We start from the raw sequence: 20,283 nt of genomic DNA on the forward strand, positions 1-20,283 counted from the left end.
GTTGTGAGAACAACAAAACTGTGAAATTAATTTAACTTATGGGAGGGATCAACCAATGGAAGGCATAAATGTGGAGAAACCTGTTCCAAGACTGGTGCAGGGTTTTGTTTTGTTATTTATGTGAGTGGAATTTCTTTTTTGAACTCTCTCATCTGTTCATTTTCAGGGGTCTCGTATTCTTGTTAATTTACTTAAAAAGTACTCTCAATTGTTTTTCTGCTGCTTTGATCTAGTGACCTTGCTGATGCTTTAGTGATCTTCCAGCTGTATGAAATGATTCGTGTGCCAGTAGAATGGAACCATGTTAACAAACCTCCGTATCCTGCACTTGGTGGTAACATGAAAAAAGTCAGTAAATATTCTGTGGTGCATTCCAGTTATAATGGACACCTACTACTGCATTGTATTGTATCATCTTGAATTGTGTGAGCTTGTGTCCCTGGACTGTTAGCTCTTAGTTAAGTTGGCTACATATTTCAGTTTTACTGAGACAATCCTGCTTAAAAGTACCCTGGGGTATTTTCCCAAGGAAGAAGGAGTATTTTTGCTATATGTATCTTCTTCTTGGTTTTTACACACATCATTTTTTGGTAGTATGAGAAGCTGGGAAAATTCATTTAATTTATTAATGCTAGTCTATGCTGTATGAGTTCTGCTCAGTGTGGTACACTTGAGTTACTTCAGAAACTAACATTTGTTCACATTAGAATCCTTGAGAAAAGTAAAAAATCAGGACCTAGATACTGGATGAGAGGGTTAATGTGTGGGATGTTCCCTCACCGTGCAATTTTACAGTAGGCTGTTTGAGTTTGTACAGGCCTTGCAAAATCTAGGTTTTTTGGTCAGTTATATGATTATGGAAACACCAAAAATAGAGACAAAGTGTATTGATTAGCTGTTATTTAAACAAGTCTGTAAAGATTTTGTATGCTAAATATAAAAAAGACTCACTCTGATTGCGTAGGATTCATATTCCTAGATTTTTAAGGCAGAAAGGACCGTTATGATTGGATTATGGTGAAGTGAGAACTCCTTTTTTACACATACATTGGCAGTTTTAGATTACAACATAGGAGGCATTTACTTAGATTCATTTATAAGAGACACATTTCTTTTATATTTTAGAATCTCAGCATCTATAATTAGGATCTTACATTTTACAGTGAATTCCATAACCCTTCTCCAAGTTCCTGTGGCTGGGTCTGTCTTTTCCTTATTTTCTCTATGATCCAAACTCAACCTTGATGTACGCAAGTGCAACTTCATTGACTTCAGTGGAGATGCAGCAGCTTACACTTCGACTCCATATGCTCAGCTCTGTCAGACAGAGAATGCAAATGTAATGTTTTCATCAGGGGTGCTGGAACAATTTTTATAGTGTGGGTGCTGAGAGCCATTGAACCAAAATGTAAACCCTGTATATAATGGAAACCCCTTCAAGCCAAGGGGTGCTGTAGCACCCCCCTTACCCCTAGTTCTAACACCTATGGTTTTCATTCATTCAACTGGGAATAAGATTTCACAGGAATCTTAAAAATTTTTATTTTGATCTTCAAAAATGGTGCAGCAGTATAATGACTTAAAATTAGTTCTGAACGAGTTAATAGACTTTACATGGTCCCCAGGCTCAGCATGGGTAACACTGGGACAAGATCGCTCAAAATATTATTAAGCCTATATGTGATATTCATATTTTTCATACCTATAAAGTTTAAACATTTCATTTTTAGATTGAGAATTGTAATTATGCAGTGGAAATTGGGAAGACAAAGGCCAAATTCTCCCTGGTTGGTATTGCTGGACAAGACCTAAATGATGGCAATGCAACTCTGACCTTGGCATTGGTGTGGCAGCTGATGAGAAGGTGAGGCGTTTTTACAATTGTTATATGCATGCAGAGCATAATGGTATCCATACAAAACCATGAGAAATTAGTTAGTTTTTTGCACCCGGACTACAAATTTGTTCATAGTCTAAGGGCTAAATTCCTCTGTCTACAGTGAAGACTGAAATATTTGGGCCTAGAAATTATAGAAATATACAGTGTGCTGCAGTGAAATACTCATTGTTGCTGTCCTCTGTATGAATTAATGCTACAGGAAGTATTAAAGAGAGACAGTAGTCCTCCCCCTGTTTAAGACTGAATACTCGCCTTTTGTACTGTATAAAATTAAATCAAGATATATTTCTCTAACACCAAATTCAAACAATAATTTTGTGGATTAAAGCAGAATCTAAATAATTTCAGTTCAAATTCTTGTTGAAGTAATTATCTTGATTTTGAAATCAAATACAGTAATAGAGCTTGTTTATATTCTTAACATTTTTAATTATTTCAATTCAACAGAAAAATCTTGGCCTTTTGTAAATTAAGAACCACTATCAATGATGACAGGTCCAAAATTTTCCCCTATCCCATAAAGTACTTATGTATTGGCTTTCTGAAAATATCATTAACACCTAGAAATAAGGCAGCAACACTGCCAACAGTCCTTTCATTGTACTTATTTAAATGGAAGTTGATGGAGCTATGGCAGTTTATACCACCCAAAGATTTGTCCCATATTATGGAATTGTGTAAAACTGCAAAAATACTGAGTGTACAACAAATAGTGAACCAACTGTGACGGGTTCCCCTGGGGGTGCCACTGAGCCCTCTGACCCATCAACCTGGGCTCTCTCTCACACTGTGCTGCTGTGACAAGCTGCAAAGCCCTCCAAGCTTGCACTTTCACCAGCATTCACACAGGTAGGGATACACCAGCTGCAGTTACATGCAGGGCTTTCTAATCACCAGCCTCCCAGCCTACGACCCCAGAGCAGCACTGTCCTGCTCTGGTCAAATCTGGCCAGTATATGGGTTTAATATCCAGTCTGCCTCTCCCTCAATGTGAAGAGGACCATGCACACTTGTGTATTGTTATCTCTGAGAGATTTTCCCGACACCTTAGTCAAATGCACACTGGTTTGGATTAAAACATAAAATAAATTTATTAACTACAAAAAGATAGATTTTAAGTGATTATAAGTGATAGCAAACAGATCAAAGCAGATTACCTAGTAAATAAACAAAAATGCAAACTGAGCTTAACATACTAGATAGGTAGGATATGAATTAGCAAATTTTAACCCTGAGTGATAAATGGGCTGGCAGATTCTTAAAGCACAAGCTGCCTTTGCTTTGCAGCTTGGGTTTCTCAAGTTTTCATACACAGTCTAGAAATCCCTCTAGCTTGGGACCATCACTTCTCCCAGTTCAGTCTTTGTTCTTCAGGTGTTTCCAGGTGTGTTGTTGTAGGGAGAGTGAGGTACCATAATGATGTAATTTCCCCCATTTATATCTTCTTCCCACTTACTGGAAAGCTCTTTTGCTGTGACCTGGGTCAAACAGTTCCCATTGTGTATTGTTATCTCTGAGAGGTTTCTACACAGATCTGGGGTAATCCTTGTGCTTGTGTGCATTTCCTCAATAAGCCATTAACATGGTTTGACCTTTTAATGTTGTACCTGAAAGGCTGCTTGTGGGTGTTTTCAACCTTACAGTATGTTTCAGTAACACATACATAGCCAGACTTCATAACTTCACATACGATAATAGCACATACAATCCAACGAGATATTGTCTAGCAGATCAAGACTTTTAGAATGATACCTCACAAAGCATACTTTGTGCAAAACATATCCTAATTATCTGACAGTGGTGAATAAAGGGGTGCCAGGGTGTCACACCAACTGTTGGAACAAAATGAAAATTCTCCATTAGATCAATGTTCTCTTGGATATCTCTCCTTAAGATGATCCTATTTCATCTTAAACAGATATTTCTGATTTTTTTTCTTGTGCAATTTTATATATTGGCTGGTAATGGAAATCTGGAAAAGTTCCAGCATTACATATTTGAAATTCAGAATTTTCACAATGTACCATTATTGAAGAACTAGTTTATAGACTAAAAAAATAATGACAAGAATTTAAAAAGTCATAGTTTCAAAAAACCCAGCAAACCAAAGCAAACACCATAGGTGCCAACTCCGTGGGTTTTCCAGGGTTGGAGCACCCACAGAAAAAAATTAGTGGGTGCTTAGCACCCACTAGCAGCAGCTCCCACCCCCCCCAGTGCCTCCTGCCTGCCTGCTGCCCCACTGAACAGCACCTCCCTCCCTCCCAGCGCCTCCTGCCCACCATAATCAGCTGTTTTGCAGCATGCAGAAGGCGCTGGGAGGGAGCGGGAGCAGTGGGGAGCAGGTGTAACTGGGCGGGAAGAGGTGGGGCAGGGCGTGCCAGGAAGAGGCAGGGTGGGAGGCAGGACCTGAGGTGGACAAGGGCAGGAAGAGGCGGGATGGGGGTGGGGCAGAGGCAGGACCGGGGTGGGGGCTTGGCGAAAGGGGTGGGGTGGGAGCAGGGCTTGCGGTGGAACGGGGGTGGAATCCAGCACCTATGACTAACGCCATCCTTGGACAGCATTAATGCTATAAAGTAGATTATTTATTTCACTTTACTCCCAATTTCCCTTATTGTATGGAGCAGCGATTCACTCTGGTGGATCCCAAAAGAAGATTGAGATCTATGTTTGTGAAATCAAAGTCCTCCTAGTAGATCTAGCAGGAAATTCTACAATATCTTGTATAATAATTTCAACTATTTTTTTATAAAAGAAAAATGTGATTCTAAGCCACAAAAATTGGCAGAGAGATTCAAGGCAGTGTATTTACACGACTTTTATTTCACTTTTTAAAGTGATTAGCGGTCAAGTTGATATACCATTTAATTTCACCAAATGAAGTTAGTTATGATATGGTAAATAAAATATATGTAGAAAATCTGATGGTGGATAATATGATACCCGGAATATAATTATATTCTTGTGACAGCTAACAAAATATTTCTGAAGTAGAAAAATAGATTACAAAAATAGCTTACAGTATAAAATAAGATGTAAAGGTGAATGGTTTGTACATACTCCTTTTGTCCTGAAGACATATTTTACTATCTTTTACTGCATAATATTAGGAACAGAGAATAGTTCTATATTTCATTTTTAGAGTCAAACACTGTTTTCTTTTGGTTACAGGTATACTCTGAATGTACTATCAGACCTTGGAGAGGGGGAAAAAGTAAACGATGAAATTATTATTAAATGGGTGAATCAAACTCTTGCAAATGCAAACAAGAAAACCTCAATTACCAGCTTCAAGGTAATCAAGAGTCTATATCAGGACAGAAGACAAGTACATTAATCAGATATGGGCTTTTTAAAGGGACAGTGCTATATAGGTTAGGTTCAACGTTGGCTCTACCTTCAATTGGCATAATCTGATAAAAGAATGTCTGAGATTCTACCTTCAAAAATGTTCCACAACTCTCGTGATGAGAAATTAAAAGCAAAATCAAATGATAGTCACTGCTTATGTAAGATTATAAAGTCAAATTATTTTCAATTTTTTATTTTTATTTTGTTAATTTTTATTTTATTTTGTCAATAATTTTCCATGTGCCAGTGTGGCTAACTAGACACTTCCCTGATTTGTCTGTGCAAATGTGGAGGTTTTGGCACTCTGAGATTTATGGATACAAATATAGAGTACAATTTTGAAAATGTATCTTGTTTTGAAATAATTTCTCAGCACTTTTGAAATATTTCAGCCCTTTGAAACTATTTTCTCCTGTGCTGTAGCAGAACAGCAGAGGAAGCACAAGTTAACCACAAACTGTAGTCACCGATTTGTGCTGACACCTCTACGAATACACAGCAGACCTAACAAAACAGATCAATGTCAGCTTGTACTTTGTAAAAACGCAGGGGAAATATATTTGCCAAATGGAAAAGGAGAAAATTGATAGAAAAAGTTTATCCTTCTGCATTTAATACACATCTGCCCAATCACTCAAGAGTGGCTTTATCTCTCTCTTTTGAAATGATAGATTGATAACCACACTTGCACATCAGTATAACCACCCTATAAACATGCAACTTCAGTGCACACTTTCGAACAATTAGGCATTTATGCTGGCCACAGTAGGAGATGAAGAGACAAGCTATTTAAATATCTAAGATCTCACTATGTTGTGCAACAGTTATGCAAGGATTTTGCTCAACAAAATGTCCAATTTTCATTAGGGAAGATTATATATCCAGTCCTTGACATCAGTTCCTGCTCTGTGAGCTTGAGTGTCCTCTCATTTAAACCAGCGTAAATCAGTAATAACACTGGTATAAATCAGGTGTAAATGAGAAGAGAATCTGGCCCATTATCTTCATTAATTAACTCTTGTTAAAAATTGATTGGTCTGACAATGGTAAATCATAAAAATTACTGAACAGTATTTTTTCAGTGTCTCATTTTAGATCTAGAGAAATATTACTTGACATATTTCCCCCTCTCCACTTAAAAAAAAATACTGATTGTTCTATATACACATTCATCAGTAAGAATAATTAGACATTTTTTATTTGAATTTTTCTTCAGTCTTGGGTTTCCAACAAAACCAAATAGCATGCATGTATAGAATAGAAAGGGTCATACGTCACTGAAATTCACTATAGACCATTAAAGTAGAACCGTGCTGGATTGGCAACAGCCCAAGTAATTAGAATTACATAGATTTTTTGACCTCTGAATTTGAAGAGACACATGTCAGCTTAATCTTCTCAAATAAACTAATGAAGTGCTGTGATTAAATGCACAGATTCTGCTGGCACTATGAGAATTGGCGTGAACTGGAAACTTTAGGTTTAATCTGGTTGGTGACTGCAGGCACATCACTTGGATTATATGATGAGCCTCTTAGGGAATGGAGCCAACTGCTTCCCAGTTTTGGCACCTCCTGCTGATTGATTCAACTGTTGACTCATCTTGCACTAGGCTGCTCATCTGCTGTAACAGTTGGACGGAAGCAAATGCAGCAGAGGCACCTGCTACTTTAAGGTTAAGAGGAAGCACATCTTAGAAACAAAATTCTCAAAGTACCATCTGAATTCTAGAAATAGACAGACTAGGCCATAAACTGGCAGCAGGAAATAGTTCCATTAGGAGAAAGGGGAAAAGATGAGAATATTCATGTTATTCAGGCAATAACTTTCTGATTTTTTAAAAGAAGCTTTAACAATATTTGGACTGCTTAGGACTCCTTTCAAAGTTTGTTCATTTATTTATACATAGAGAAAAATAGCTTATTACCTTGGAAATAGGAAAGAACTCTGAAAAGTAGGGCAAGAGGTAAAACAGCAATATGGGGAATGATGTTCTCTCTTCTTATACAAGTGGAGGGAAGAAAACAACTGCACGTGTGAGGTGTATGTTTGGGGAGGGAGGACTAGACAGACAGAGACAACAGCTATGCTGCTTCCTGCATCTCCACAGCAACATTGTAATGGAGCACTGCTAGCTGGTGAGGAACAATGCCTTGATTTGGCAGGATCCCCTGGGGATGGGGGACTAAAGTCCATAGCAAATTGGTGCAGATGTTACTGTTGGTTTGACAAGCGTTAACTCCTCTACATGGCATTAATATTTAATGAATGGACAATGCATGGTTGTAGGTGGGAAGTCATACCACAGCATAAGATGATTGTTTCCGGAGCAAAACAGAAGATTTGATAACTGCACAGGAAAGGTTGAACTCGGCAAGTGTGTAGGGGCTCAGTGAGGTTTGACCCTGATTTTTCCATTATATAATTGCATGGCATGTCATAGAAAAAGATAACATGAAGTTGAAAGTTGCACCTTTGAAGAAAAGGTTAGGGACCAGCTCTTCCACCTTAGTGGCAGCACCAGGGGCCTGTCACAGTGTCTGCTCCACTCACTGCAGTGGCACCTCCTTGTGGTGTATCTGGGGATTAAGCTCACCACTTGAGATTTCTCAGCCCTTTGTCCCAATTTCTCACTCTGCAGCCTCTTTTATGTCTCACGAGCTGCAGCGCTTCCTCTTCATGGCTTGGCCCTCTGGCCAGGTCATTATAGTCCCCGCCTCGTGGGATATCAACCTCTCTCTAAACAAACTGCCTCTGGCAGATCTTCACAGTCCACTGCCCTGTCCATACCACTCCCCCAGTGGCTGGTAGGGAACCCAGACCCACCCTCTACCTGCTGGGCTTCGGGTTCAGTTAGGATTGTATATCTCTCTTCCCCCCTCCCCAGCTCACCCAGGTGTAGCCCACCCTGTCAAGTAGCCCCTTCATGGGGTGGTGTGGGGTCAAGATCCCATCACAGGGCCATAAAGCTATCTCACCTGGTCAACTGTGGCTGTTCCCTGTCTAAGGAATGACCAGACGACATAAACTTGAGGCCATGGCTTGTGTGCTGTTAAGCTCTATCAACCCCTAGCTATCAGAACTGTCTTTGGGGATGCTAGCAGCCAGGCACAAATTAGAGCAGCCCTGAGGAGACCTTTGCCTTTGTCATGCTGTCTGGAGTGGTTCACAATCATGAGTGCCTGCCTCAGGACACACTGTCAAGAAAGCTGTGCAGAGACCCCAAACGGGTTATATGTTCTGTAATTAGATTTCATCAACCCAGTAACAAATGTGAACTCCTGAAGCACTATAACAGTCTTACCATGGAGTCACAGACAGTCCTCTTGGGTATTCCAGGCTATCTTGCCACCCAGGCAAGCTGAGTTTATTTGGTTGCTATACAGCAAAGATCACAAAAGATTCAGTTTGCTTTAAGTCCCAAGAGACCAGTCACTTACCCCAGGTCAATTTGTACCTCAAAGCTGACACCAAAGACATTGCTTGTGGCCAATTCTGTAATGAACTAACTAAGGATTATTAAAGAAATTTAGGTTTTTTAGCATCAACAATGCGCCCGATAAAAATTAAAACCGTGGCTGTCTTGAAGATCTTACAATCTAAAAGATCAGTCACTGCTGTTAATAACAATACTGGCATCACTAAATGAAGCAAACTGTTCATATTTGTTTAGCAGTACCAGTTCTGAAAGAGAGAAACTACATGGATTATTAACCTGATCTTTGAAAACTCCTGCTGACTTCACTGTAAGTTTTCCACAGACAAGGAAAGCAGGATTGGACCTTTAAGTAGTAAAAAGAGAAAATAAAGTAGAAGAATAAAGTATGATGCTATCTTTAAAAAAAATTAGGTTGCCATAGATTTTTAGTTAGGATTATAAAAATACTACTAGGAGAATTAAAGGGAATCTATTGATTAATATTAATTAATTCATTAACTCTTTTTTTTAGGACAAATCTATTAGCACTAGTTTACCTGTACTAGATTTAATAGATGCCATTGCACCAAAAGCAATTCGTCAAGAAATGGTCAAGAGAGAAGATCTTTCTGAACATGACAAATTGAATAATGCTAAGTAAGTGTTTAAATCATATTTTATATTTTCTTGCACAGAAATCAAGCCTCTGAATTACTGATACATCAAAAGAGAATTATATTCACCTACATTTGTTTTTTAAATATGGATAAATTAAATTTAAATGGTAAAATTTCTAGACATTTTTTCTAGCATACTGAAAATACCAAGCCAAATTCACTGCTGCTATAAACTGGCAACTCCACTGAAGTTCTTATATTAATAGTCCTACATAGCCCCTAATAGTTAAGAAAAATAAATGCTCCAGTAGATTCAAGCAAAATAAATGTCCCAGCACAACTGTTAATACTTCAAGCAAAATAAATGTCTCAGTGCAACTGTTAATACTTATTTTCGTTCAGTCAATTACATTCATTTTCCCAACACTGAAATATTGATTGGATGTGTATATTTTACCTTTTTATCAAAATGTGTTAATAGTTATGGTATGTCTCAAAACATAGGGAATAGATACTAGTAAAATAATATTTTCTCTCTTGTTTTTTCAAGATATGCCATTTCAGTTGCTCGAAAGATTGGTGCTCGTATTTATGCACTGCCAGATGATCTAGTAGAAGTGAAGCCAAAAATGGTTATGACAGTGTTTGCGTGCTTGATGGGAAGAGGACTGAACAAAATAAAATAATTAAGACATTTAATAAAAGTTTCTGCCATGTTAAACACGATAAATGCCTCACAGTTTACAAGATTCTGAAGTTTAGTGGATATAAAACCAGAGATAAATTTGTATGTGCAAGTATGGATATATATTCATTAATTACATTTTAATAACTTGTTTATACTAGTGAAGGTTTCATTCAAAGAATTTCATATTACATGAATTATTTATGGGTTAATAGTTCTATCAGAATATGTTCATTACCAAATTAAGGTTACATTCTTGTATTGCTTTTCAAAAAACCTTGTAAATCAAGACTGGTTCATACTGTTTTCATAGAATGAAAAGGATCAGCCGCTTTTAAAATATGTTATTTCGGGATCTGCTGTGAATATATATTTTGTGGGTGTTGTTTACGTGTAGTCATAGCTGTGTGAAAGTCCATTCGAACAGTTATATTTTCCCCAAACTGAACAAAGATCAGCATCATTGCCTTATTCTCTGAAGGCCTGATCTAATTCATGCTGAAGTCAATGAGAGTATTGCCACTGACTTTATTGAAGCTAGTTTGGACCTGTGATCACCATATTGTTTAGAATTTAGTGATTTTATTCATAATGTTGTTGAATCTTTCTTATGGGAGTAAACATCAGATTGTTTTTTTTACAAAACAACAAACTTTCATCAAAGTGAAGAATAACACTATATAGTAAGGCAAATGTGTACCATGGACATTACTGGAAGATCTGTGTTTATATTAACCCTTGCAGCTGGAGTAAATATCTGAACTTTCATAAACTGTTGTATTAGAAAGCAATAAAGAGAGCTGGCCAGTCCAGTCTGGGGACTCAGCTTATATGTACTGCATTTTCTTTTGGAATTTTGTTTTAAATGAACACATGTATATCTGTTTTTCTGTCAGAGAAGATCAGTGTCATAGAAAAGGTGCCTTGATTGCAAGAAATTCTTCCTGAAAACACTACAATGTGTTCCTTTTGGATATCTTCTGCATGAAGAAAGACTAATAGTTATTTGATGATGATTTTGGAAATGAGCATTTGTATTCCTTTGTCTTTACCTGTAAATGTTAGCCAAACACTTATGGTACTTCAGTATTTAATAAAATTATTTAAAAAGCAGCCAAATAAGGCAGAATACTCAACTAAATACCTAGTAATTGTGGAGTGAAAAAAAAGTAAAAGCAGACACATTGTCTCTCAAAACATGAAAACAATAAAAGCAACTAAAAACAAGATGATACAAGAACAATGAACAAATAGGATTAGACTAAATATTAATAATCTAATATCTGACACAGCATACTGACACAAAGAGGACACCTCGAACTAGATAATATTATATAAGGTGATAGTGAATGGTTCAGAGGATTAGTGAAGGGGTACAGAGCCTTTCTTTGCTTGGTGGTTCATAGGGGCAATGCCCCCCTGGTCCATAATAAAGCTGTTAATATTTGCCAATATTATTCTATTATTATTTCTATCCTCAGTTGCATTAGAAGACATCCAACCCATGGCCAGGGAACTGAATCTTCTGCACTTAGCCTGGAGACAAGTTAGTTCATGGCTGGAAGTCTTTAAGATAGATTGAATCTAAGGCTTTTTTGCTCAACCTTCATACTACAGGAACTAATGCTCTACAGTATCATTATCCTTCTTCCTGAGATACACAGCTTCAAAGTAAAAAAAATATTTTTCTGACCAGGCTTCTCTGACAATGGATTGCTCTGTATGCCTGTTATACACTATTGCTAAACTGTCACACTAGAAAAAACATGACAGTCCTGCATGGCTCACTCCCAGGTGTCCAGAGTTACTCTGATTGTTGTGAACATGATTTCTAGGGATAACCACCTATCGATATCCGGGAGTGCCCGAAGGTCCCTCCTCCAGCCTAAGGGGAGGAGTGACTGAACCTGGGGCTCAAATGATTCCGGAGGTCAATTAATAAGAAAATAGGAACCGGAGTGAGGTCACAGGGCCAGAAGTAGGGGACACTGTGCTGCACAGGCACTGGCTTCCTCCGGGCCCTGTCGGTGCTTGAGCCTCACCCCACCCCAGGCCTCTTTCCTCAACCCCCCCACCCTGCTTCTTCCCACCCTACCCCAGTCTCTTCCTGCCCAGTTCCGCCCCCTTCCCTAAGTGTACCAGTCCCAGCTCCTCCCTTCCCGCCTCCTGCAGGCCTGGGAACAGCTGACCCGGGACTGGGGAAGGAGTTGATAGCAGGGCCACCAGCAGATGGGAGGCACTGGCGGCCACCAGTGGGTGCTGAGCACTCACTAATTTTTTCCATGGGTGCTACGAGCCGCCAGGGCTGGCACACCCAGAGAGTCAGTGCCTATGCTGAGCAGAGAACCCCAGACAGCACCCACTGCTCCTCAAAGGGATCTAAGGAGCCAGCAGGGGCAGCCCAGATGAGTGATTAACTCCCCCCCATTTTTTGGAGTGCTTTTAGGACTCATGTCTCATATTTTCTCCACAACCAGGAGGGCTAGAAATATACTATTTTTTAAAATGAAAGCTGAGAGTCTCATGAAATCACATGACTTCCTAGGGGGAGGTGGCAGGCTGAAGAAAATCACGACGAGACTCATGATAAAATACTAACACCGTCATCTTTTTAGTGTGGGAGGTACTGAGCTGCCCCAGGTACTGAGGCCGCCTCTCAGGCTGGATAAAACCTGCCCCCCTCCTTGCCCCAGAGCAAGGGACACCCTGGGAACTAGGGTGACCAGATGTCCCGATTTTGTAGGGACAGTCCCGATATTTGGGGCTTTTTTTATATTGGCTTCTATTACCCCCCACCCTCTATCCCGATTTGTCACACCTGGTCTCTGGTCACCCTATTAGGAACAAGGGGGAGAAAAGGGGCTCGGGAGGAACAGCGAAATGCGGGGGGGGGGGGGGGGAGAAGGACTTAGAAGTGCCATGGCGCGGGGCAGGCGGGGGCAGGCTCTCCGGGCGGCCAGCGCCGCTGAACGGAGGGAGGCGGAGAAGCAGCTGCCGCTGCCTGAGGCGTCGGAGTCCAGCCTCCCTGAGTCCCGGGTCCCGCCCCGCGTCCTCCAGCCAGGCCCGGCCCGGCCCCTCTGGGGCCCGTGGCTCCCATCCGCGCCTGCGCAGCTAGCGGGGCGGGAGGTCACGCCCCGCCCTGCTCAGTGTTGACAGCCTCGGGCTTGCGGCACCGTTGTCCCGGTGCGAGGCGGCCCGCTGCGTGGGGAACCCCGGGGCTGACTGGTCCGGGCCCCCCCGCACCCCGATGGGCCTGGCGGAGCCGGCGCCATGGCCGCCCTGTACCAGAGCGCGGACCCGTCCGCCTCGGCCTCCCCCAACAAGCTGCTGGCGCTGAAGGACGTGAGGCAGGTGAAGGAGGAGACCACCCTGGACGAGAAGCTCTTCCTGCTGGCCTGCGACAAAGGTGCGGCCGCGGCCCGCCCCAAGGCCGCTGTCGGGGTCGTGTGTCACGGGGGCATCCGCTTGGGGGGCCGGAGATGGCCTGCACCGGGTCTCTGCCCGCCGGGAGCTGCGCTGGGCAGGGAGCCGGGCTCAGGCCCCGCCAGCCCTTTCCCCCCAGTGGGGTTTCAGGTATAGTTAGGTTAGGGCTGTAGTCAAAGGTCTCCTCGCAGCGCAGGCTGCACAAAGCGCCGCTCTAGCCGGAGACCTTTTTTTGCCCATTGAATTGTTCTTGGATGTTTCCATTAGCACCCAATGAAAGAAGCCCGGGCACCACAGCGGAAGTTCGCAGGCAGAGGAGACAACGATGCATCCATCATGTGAACTTTTACACGCAGGGAAATATAAAGGACATAAAAGGCAATAAAAGTAGAGAGGAGGGAAAGCGGGAGAGTTCTTATGGTTTGTAATCTGTTCCAGGCAGGGACCATACTTTCCTGTGTGTTGCACCTTGTGGAGGCCTCTGCACATAATAATTTCCTTCCTGTCCCATAACATGGATCGCTGAGCCCCAGGGGAAGTTCTGTATTATTTCTCTCTGGTTTCTTCCTCCTCTGTGAATCAGGGGTGAGTGGGTTCAATAATGCTGCATAATAATCTTAGTGTCCCCCTTTTTTAATTAAAAACTTGTAACACTGACAAGAGTCAACTTAGAAAAGAATCATTTAAATAATAGCATTGAAAAAGATAAACTCTGACTTGGCTCCTCTTTGGTCTCATACCATACATAGGCATCATTGCCCCGATTATTGAAAAGCACTTACACATGAGTTTGTACTGGTGGGACATAAACAGAAGCTTAATACTTTCCTGAATAGAGAAAGATCTAAGCATGTGCTTAAATGCTTTCCTGAGTTGGGATTGGAGAAGAGTGGGGAAGAGTGATTTAATTGTGTTGTTTAATTTCACATCTAATGTGAATAACCTGTTTCTAGTTTGGCTGCTTAGCAGCTTTTTATGTTAAATATTTTTTGGTTAAATACCATGGATTACTGGTAGAATATTTCATATTTAATGACATTTTAAATTTTACAATGAGCCTATGCTTTGCATTTTATTCTAATTGATAAAAGTATTATGTTTTATTTAAATTTCAGAATATATACCAGTAAAAATGATCTAAAATACTAAGACACATTCATATGTTTGTTTAGGTGACTATTACATGGTTAAGAAACTCTTGGAGCAGAACAGCTCAAGTGACATGAACATAAATTGTGTGGATGTGCTTGGGAGAAATGCTATAACCATTACCATTGAAAATGAAAACTTGGACATATTACAGCTTCTTTTGGATTATGGCTGTCAGGTACAGAACCACTACACACTGATTATTGTCCTTGTTGTTTTCTGTTGTCTTTTCAGAACCTGTAAGAAATTTTTTTAATCAATTTTGTCCTTTTTCAGTTGGTAAACACTGAATATTTCCCCCTCCATGCCTACCTCATGTTTCTAGTGAAGCTTAAATAAACATGGGAAATTTGTTTATTTTCATGTTAGTGCATCATCATCTTCAGTGTGATGTCAGTAGAACTCTGGAAATAATTTGGTTATTTGTGCTGCAGAGCAAGTGCACACATTGTTTCCCAAACAATTACTGACTACATTTTAATATTCTGAAATAGAATTGTAAATTCTTAAAATATTTAGAATGCAAATATCACTTTGCCACTAGATTATAACAACTTTTAGGATGGATGAAGATTGAAGTTAGAACATTAAATATTCTTTTCAAGTATCTTAGCTCCAGTCTAACGCAAGCATACACTTCATTAGTTAGGAGTTCAGGTACAGTGTATTCTTAAATAATTACATTTTACATGATCTTAAAAGTTAATTAGTACAGGTTTTTTTCCTGTTTCATTTCAGAATTGCAGAATGTTGCTTCTTTTCCACACTGTAGTTAGAATAATGTTCAATTTAGATCTCTGACTGACAGGGATTTTAATCCAGTGGAATAATGAAAGTGCATCTACCTGTGAATTTTTAGTTTTGACTTGCAAGCTTTCTGTCTGAATCTCTTGCCATCCCTCAATTCTGCTTTTCTCCCAGGTTGTTCAGGTGATTGTGATGATGGCTAGCTCTCCCTCCAAGTGTGCTTTCTCCAACTGTCTTTCAGGCAGTGGAACCATGTCCTGCCTATCAAGCTTTCCTTGATAAGATGCTGCTTCCTCTGCTGCTAAGAGGGGACAAGTTTCTATTCTAACTTCCCCTTTGTTTTTAAACAAAAATTTAAAGTTTACAAAGAACAATGTAAAGTGAAAAATTAAAGGTGGTTTAACTTAGCCTTGCAAAAGCCTCATGAAAAGAACCCAACCCAGACAGAACCTACCCTCTCGCCTTTACCATTATGGTAATGTAAAATATCAGTTTCTCTACTCCCACTTTCAAAATAAAATTATTTGCTCCATGCAGGCTAATGGAATTTTGGAAGGTTGGCTTAACTAAAGATGATCACTATTAAAATTTATGATTGATCAGCAGTAAAGTTGAAAAATGATAGAGGCTGGGGGAAGAGTTACAGAGCAACAGAATACAGTAACTCCTCACTTAACGTTGTAGTTATGCTCCTGAAAAATGCGACTTTAAGTGAAATGATGTTAAGCTAATCCAATTTCCCGATAAGAATGAATGTAAATGGGTGGGGGTTAGGCTCCAAGGAAATTTATTTTGCCGTACAGTACAGTACAGTACTATAGTTGGGAGGTGCCCCTGCCTTACCCCACACAGGCACAGCCCACTGGTACTAGAGACAATGAGGCAGGCAAGGAGGCTGAAGGTGTTGTTGGCTAGGAGAAGCATGTTTGTGCAGCAGCAGCGGCAGCTTCCCCTACTCTGCAAACACCAGGGGCAGGGAGCTCAACCCTCGGCCCGCCCACGCCACCTCCGCATGCTGCGTCCTTGCTCCTCCCCCTTCCCTCCACTGCCTCCTGCTGGCTTGCAGCGTTCACGAGGGAGGGGGGAGGATCGAGGACACGGTGCACAGGCTCTCCCTCTCTCCCTCCCCTGCCTCCTGAACACCGCAAGCCAACTGATTGCTGCAGGCAGGAGGGAGTGGGGAGGTGCGCCACATTCTTGCTCCTCCCCCCTCCCTCCTGCCTGCAGCAATCAGCTGGCTTGTGTTCAGGGGGCAGGGGGGAGGAGCGAGGACTCAGCACACAAGCTCCCCCCCCCCCGCCGCCTGCCCGTGGCAATCAGCTGGCTTGCGGCATTTGGGAGGGAGGGGGAGCATGCGTGCCGAGTCCTCTCTCCCTGTCCTGAATGCCACAAGCCAGCCGATTGCCATGGGCGGGGGAAGGGGGATCCGTGGGGTCTGCCGGTGGGTGGGAGGTGCTGTGGGGGAGCTGATGGGGGGCTGACAGCTGTGGACAACGCAGGCAGCCAAACAGTGTTATAGCGAAGCATTGCACAACTCTAAATGGAGCATGTTCTGTAATTGAGCAGAGACATAAGATCAAAACAATGTTAAGCAAGAGGACATTAAATGGGGAGTTACTATAGTTAAGGATTAGTGTACAACCCTGTACAGCTTCATTCTTGATTGTGTGGCTCTCTGAGATCATCTACAATTGTACCACGCCAAGTAGAGATATTCCAGGCAGGAATTATAGTTTGTGTTGCTAAAACAGCAAGGAGGCAGAGACTCTTCCTTGAGACACAAATATAGCTCAGTGGTTTGAGCATTGGCCTGCTAAACCCAGGGTTGTGAGTTCAATCCTTGAGGGGGCCACTTAGGGATCTGGGGCAAAAATTGGTCCTGCTAGTGAAGGCAGGGGGCTGGACTTGATGACCTTTCAAGGTCCCTTCCAGTTCTAGGAGATTGGTATATCTCCAATTATTACCTATCCTTCTTGAATGGTTTGTCTCTCTTTTTCCCTCATCCCAGACAGGATACAACATAAGCATTTTAAATAGCCCTCAACGTTGGTCCTCTCACATTTCTTTAAATTATATCTTGTTTCCAGGACCTAGGAGTGAAGTTTGTTGAGGAGGATCACTTTCCTTTTCAGATCATTGTTGTTCACTCTTGCAGTGGAACAAAACTGTCACAGTGCCATGTTAACTCACAGAATGACTCAAAGATTTGAATCTTCACCCTATACATGGTACTGTGGATGGATAATGTTGATTAATGCTGCAGATTATGCATTGTTTTACTAGGACACACTCCTATGGATTTAATACTGACTTCGAGCTACAGTGTCTTTGCTTAGATTAACAAGGATTGCAGGTTTGGTCCTGGAGAATAATAGTACGGGAGAAGCCTGTTTGTATTAGTTTTCTATCTATCTTCCATTATGGTGTTTTTAAGATCAGTTTTATTCTAAAATGAATTTAATCTGCTCCTGCATATTTCTTATATCTGCTTATAATTGTAGTGATTTTTCTTTAGCATCTTCATCATTTTATGGCAGTGTTTTAAAAAAAAATCTCTATTTTTTATGTAGTTGAGTACATCATTTGCTGTTTACATTAACTTCAAAATTCTATTTTTTTTTTGCATGCTATCTATTTTACTGTTTCAGATTTAACCTCCTATTTTCTCTCTTCAGTCAACAGATGCACTTTTGGTGGCGATTGACTCAGAAGTGGTGGGAGCTGTTGATATTTTACTTAATCATCGACCAAAACGATCCTCAAGACCAACTATTGTAGTTAGTACTCTTAATTCTTGTTAATTTTAGTCGGTACGCCAGAAATTAAAAAATAATATCCTCTAAGGCTAAGAGGCTGTAAAAAATTAACTGAAGACTAAGGTCTAAATTCTGTCGTGTTACAGCTGCAGATCTTCATATAAGGATCTTGATTTTAATAGTATATTTACACTCTTTAATTTAAAGTTAGTGATAACTATCCTATTACACACATGAAAAGAAAAAAAAATTAATGCTTGTAAATCCTTTTTGTAGTACTATTGGCAGGTCCGACTGACAAAAAACAGTATATTTTGGGTAAAACTTCCCTGAACTTAAGATTCATCTGAAATTTCTACCTTCATTTAAAACTCGTAATTTGAGATCCTTCCTTACAAGCATTAAATAACAAGATGCTTTAAAAAGTTTTACTGAGTGGAAAAACCTTGTAATGAGAAAGCATCTTTGTAGTGCTGCAGGAGTGAGTGAGGTGAGTGTGCATGTGTACACTTGCATATTACAAATAACTTGTGTATAGCTTCTTTGCACCTGAGTACTGGAATTGGCCAAAAAAAACTCAAGACAAAAACATTAATTTATTAATGAAAATTAAAAAAAAAATACTGAATTCTATTTTTCCATGGGCAACTTTTAACAATTTTCTTTCCTCGTAACAAGATTCTCATTCTGACATTTCCATGTGGAAAACATTTTTAATCTTTTAAGTTTCCTTCCAAGAGGAAATAAAAAAGAAAGAGAGACGATGAAATAGGGCCCTTAAAAGAAAACAGTTGGGGTTCTTACATATTGTACCAGGCTATCTCTGTCAGAGCTACAAAATGGTTGAAATTTTTTGTGTAAATAGTTCACGAATATATACATGGATCTCATTTAACCTTAACACTGTTTCCTTTCAATGTAGTATTCCTTACAATTTATATACCTCCGAGTATTCCGTGTTGGTACAGTACAAAGCAGAATTCAAGAGAGAGTGCCTGTGGGTGGGTTATGAATTGTGTATTTTATTTTGTGATAGGGATGACTGACTCTCAAATTGCGGAATGAAGCAAAGTCATGAGTGAATGGAGCGTGAACATTATCTTCTCCAACTCACAAACAAAAAAAAAATGTGTGATACTGACCAGCTGCTTTTGTTATGAATTATAAATTATTTCCTCCTCAGCAGCCAGGATTCCCCAAAGTTCTAAAGGACTCTTATTTTGCTAAAGTCATTGTCTCATGTTTCTCACAGTATGTTGAGGAAATCGAGAAAGTAAACTTTCCTGTAAGTGGGAATTACATTATAGAAGGAGTGAGCGCCGATTTTAAAGTAAATAAATTAAAAAAAAAAAAAAAGACCTGAGTATGGACATATAGAATATTATCAAAGGAGTAATGGAACTTATAGAGAGAACTCCTTTACAATACATGGGGGAAAATGCTGCTGTTTCCATCTAGGTCTCTCCAAGTAATGCAGGTTGCAAAAATTAAATGTTTATTCTTCATTGCTCATATGAATTTTGTATTGGTGAAAGGCACCAAAATTATTGCCCTAAAGACAAAATTCTTTCTATATCCTCAGAGCAGGTGCAGTGTGAGAAGCAGCTGAGTAGTCTTTCCACACTGCTCTGTAAATGTTTTTTAATCCTAATTGAGGGACAGTTTCTGGTAATGTGAGGGTTCAGTTTTCATGGCTTTTTAATCCTTGTCCTTTTTGCTGACCATAAATAATGTGTATATTTGTCCTCTGAGAACTGAAATGAGACAATAGTGTAATTGTATCTGTAGAAGGCAAGCAATTTCCAATATTTAGATAGCTTACAAATTTGTAAAATCAAGATTATTGGTGGGGGGGGGGATATTTTAATCAGAAGTTCACTGTGGCCTATGTTGATCAATCATGTTGTACAGTAACTTATAGATAAACATTTTAATAAAGTTGCATGTGATAATGTAAAACACTTGTCTAAATGTTATTTCAGAAACTTATGGAGCGTATTCAGAACCCAGAATACTCAACAACTATGGATGTAGCACCTGTCATTCTAGCTGCTCATCGTAACAACTATGAGATCCTTACTATGCTGTTGAAACAGGATATATCTCTACCCAAACCTCACGCTGTTGGCTGTGAATGCACCTTGTGCACGGCAAAGAACAAAAAAGATAGCCTAAGGCACTCCAGGTCAGAAATATCAGATCTTGGTAATAACAAAAAATCCTCAAGGTATAACAAA

At 40.2% G+C, this 20,283-nt stretch overlaps 2 protein-coding genes across 9 annotated transcripts in view; both read left to right on the plus strand.

Moving 5' to 3' along the window:
* Positions 1-11,295, plus strand: part of PLS1 (plastin 1) — a 79,137-nt gene extending 67,842 nt beyond the window's left edge. For all 7 annotated transcript variants that reach the window (XM_045030903.1, XM_045030907.1, XM_045030904.1 and 4 more), the window contains 5 exons: positions 234-348; positions 1,731-1,864; positions 5,072-5,195; positions 9,202-9,326; positions 9,837-11,295. In XM_045030903.1, the coding sequence (XP_044886838.1) occupies positions 234-348; positions 1,731-1,864; positions 5,072-5,195; positions 9,202-9,326; positions 9,837-9,972 (634 nt within the window). In that variant the 3' untranslated portion in view covers positions 9,973-11,295. The remainder of the gene's footprint in view (positions 1-233; positions 349-1,730; positions 1,865-5,071; positions 5,196-9,201; positions 9,327-9,836) is intronic.
* Positions 11,296-13,100: 1,805 nt separating this feature from the next.
* TRPC1 (transient receptor potential cation channel subfamily C member 1) overlaps positions 13,101-20,283 on the plus strand; it is a 42,270-nt gene continuing 35,087 nt past the window's right edge. Inside the window, exons 1-4 of one of the 2 annotated variants that reach the window (XM_045030959.1) lie at positions 13,101-13,377; positions 14,567-14,721; positions 17,966-18,067; positions 20,029-20,231. In XM_045030959.1, the coding sequence (XP_044886894.1) occupies positions 13,242-13,377; positions 14,567-14,721; positions 17,966-18,067; positions 20,029-20,231 (596 nt within the window). In that variant the 5' untranslated portion in view covers positions 13,101-13,241. Of the gene's footprint in view, positions 13,378-13,844; positions 13,980-14,566; positions 14,722-17,965; positions 18,068-20,028; positions 20,232-20,283 lie in introns of those variants that run through there. The other variant, XM_045030960.1, reaches the window with a different exon arrangement.

This window comes from Mauremys mutica, chromosome 9 (genome assembly GCF_020497125.1).
Source record: "Mauremys mutica isolate MM-2020 ecotype Southern chromosome 9, ASM2049712v1, whole genome shotgun sequence".
Taxonomy (NCBI): domain Eukaryota; kingdom Metazoa; phylum Chordata; order Testudines; family Geoemydidae; genus Mauremys; species Mauremys mutica.